Raw genomic sequence first — 1,703 nt, 5'->3', positions numbered from 1 at the left:
TATATAGTATATATAGTATATAGTATAGTATATAGTATATAGTATAGTATATAGTATATAAGAAGAAGGTATTAGAAAATGTATAATGATTATAAAACATAGACAATAAAGACAAATAAGATATATATGACTTGATAGTATAATAATAATATAATGCTAATAGAATAACGTAGAATGTATATGCGGTGATTCTATTATAAGGTATAATAATGTATAAATTATGAAATTTTGATTTATGAATTTATCAATTAAGAATTCAGATATCAATTATCAATGAATATCAATCAATGTATCTCACCTACATAGAATTAACAACGAAATCAGGAGGGTACATTGTTTACATAATTAAACAGATATCTACAATCTACAATTGCTATGATTTATACAATGATGTATATTACAATTCTTATCCATGCATATACTTGGATATTTATCAGCATGCCGACCGTCGATGAAAACACGGTGGGGACGAAACTAATACGCAACTAATTCATGTGGCAGATTGCATGATAATAACAAATAATATAATAATATAACATATAATATATAATATTATAGCATTATCGTATAATATATATTAGGTCGGTAAGATACATACATATATATATATATATATAAGAAATTATAAAACACCAAGCATAGTTACATATGAGCCTTTCTCAAACTGTAAAGGTTTAAAAAAACAGTGGCACACACGCCCGATAGTGAATTAACAAAGGAAAAGAAACAAAAGAGGCTAGAGGAACTCCCAAACTACAACTGAAGAAAAGGCGAGGGGTCGAGACTAAATTTGGAACATGCATTAGATATGGTAGGAGAATCATGGGTCAGAAGGAAAGGTCGAGAACAAATCTAACGACGAATCCACTCGGAGAAACTGGCAGCATCTGCAACTAAAAACATGGTCAGATTATTCTAGTGCTTAGATACCCATTGAACTGAGTGAGGAAGAAAAATATTTGTGGGAGTGAGAGAATTTTCTTAACACGGTTGGATAATATTAAAATAAGTTGGTCGTTACCTCCTGCATGTGTCGGACTAAGTGATCGGATCTGCGAACCAAGATCAACACGGCCCACGGGACTCGCGTGTGACGTAGTCGAGGCAACATACACAGGACAGCCGAGGCTATTGGTTGAGATCAACGGGCTGCCGAAGGCGTTGTTACAAACAGGAGAAGTCGGGGGAGTGTATTCAATGGAAAATGGAGCTATAACGTCGCCGGTATGCATCACATCACGAGAAACGACTCGGGTTCGATGATGATTAACACCACTGCTTGCTGGAGCAGCAAAGCTGCTCCGAGAACATGGCTTTGGGTACACAATGCGGGATCCATCAAGGTTCCTTATGGACGTGCATAGAGTGCTGTCACCTTCATAGTAGGCGCGCAACCAAGCCCCATGCCTTATGTTGTACGCGGCAACCATGGAACGAAAGCCCTCGGAAAAAAAAGCATTGTTACCAACCTTGTCTAACATGACGCGAAACTCATTACCATGGTTGTCCTTAAACATCGTGAAATCACCAAGTTCATGACGAAAAGCGCGAAAAAAAGGACCGGGGACCGGAACTCGTCTCTGAAAAAGATATGGAGAGAGCATAGACAAACTCAGAAAAAGTCGGTGTGTGTGTGTGTATATATATATATATATAACTATATATATATATATAGTTATCAAAGACACACCTCGTCATCATTA

General features: G+C 36.3%; 1 protein-coding gene across 1 annotated transcript in view; it reads right to left on the bottom strand.

The window, feature by feature from the left end:
* Positions 1-810: 810 nt before the first annotated feature.
* Positions 811-1,703, bottom strand: part of LOC110273761 (uncharacterized) — a 3,554-nt gene continuing 2,661 nt past the window's right edge. The window contains exons 2-3 of the mRNA XM_021126895.2: positions 1,022-1,580; positions 811-887 (exon numbers count right to left, since the gene is read on the bottom strand). Of these exons, the coding sequence (XP_020982554.2) occupies positions 853-887; positions 1,022-1,580 (594 nt within the window). The 3' untranslated portion in view covers positions 811-852. The remainder of the gene's footprint in view (positions 888-1,021; positions 1,581-1,703) is intronic.

This window comes from Arachis duranensis, chromosome 7 (assembly GCF_000817695.3).
Source record: "Arachis duranensis cultivar V14167 chromosome 7, aradu.V14167.gnm2.J7QH, whole genome shotgun sequence".
NCBI lineage: Eukaryota > Viridiplantae > Streptophyta > Magnoliopsida > Fabales > Fabaceae > Arachis > Arachis duranensis.
This window is presented reverse-complemented; position numbering and strand designations above follow the sequence as displayed.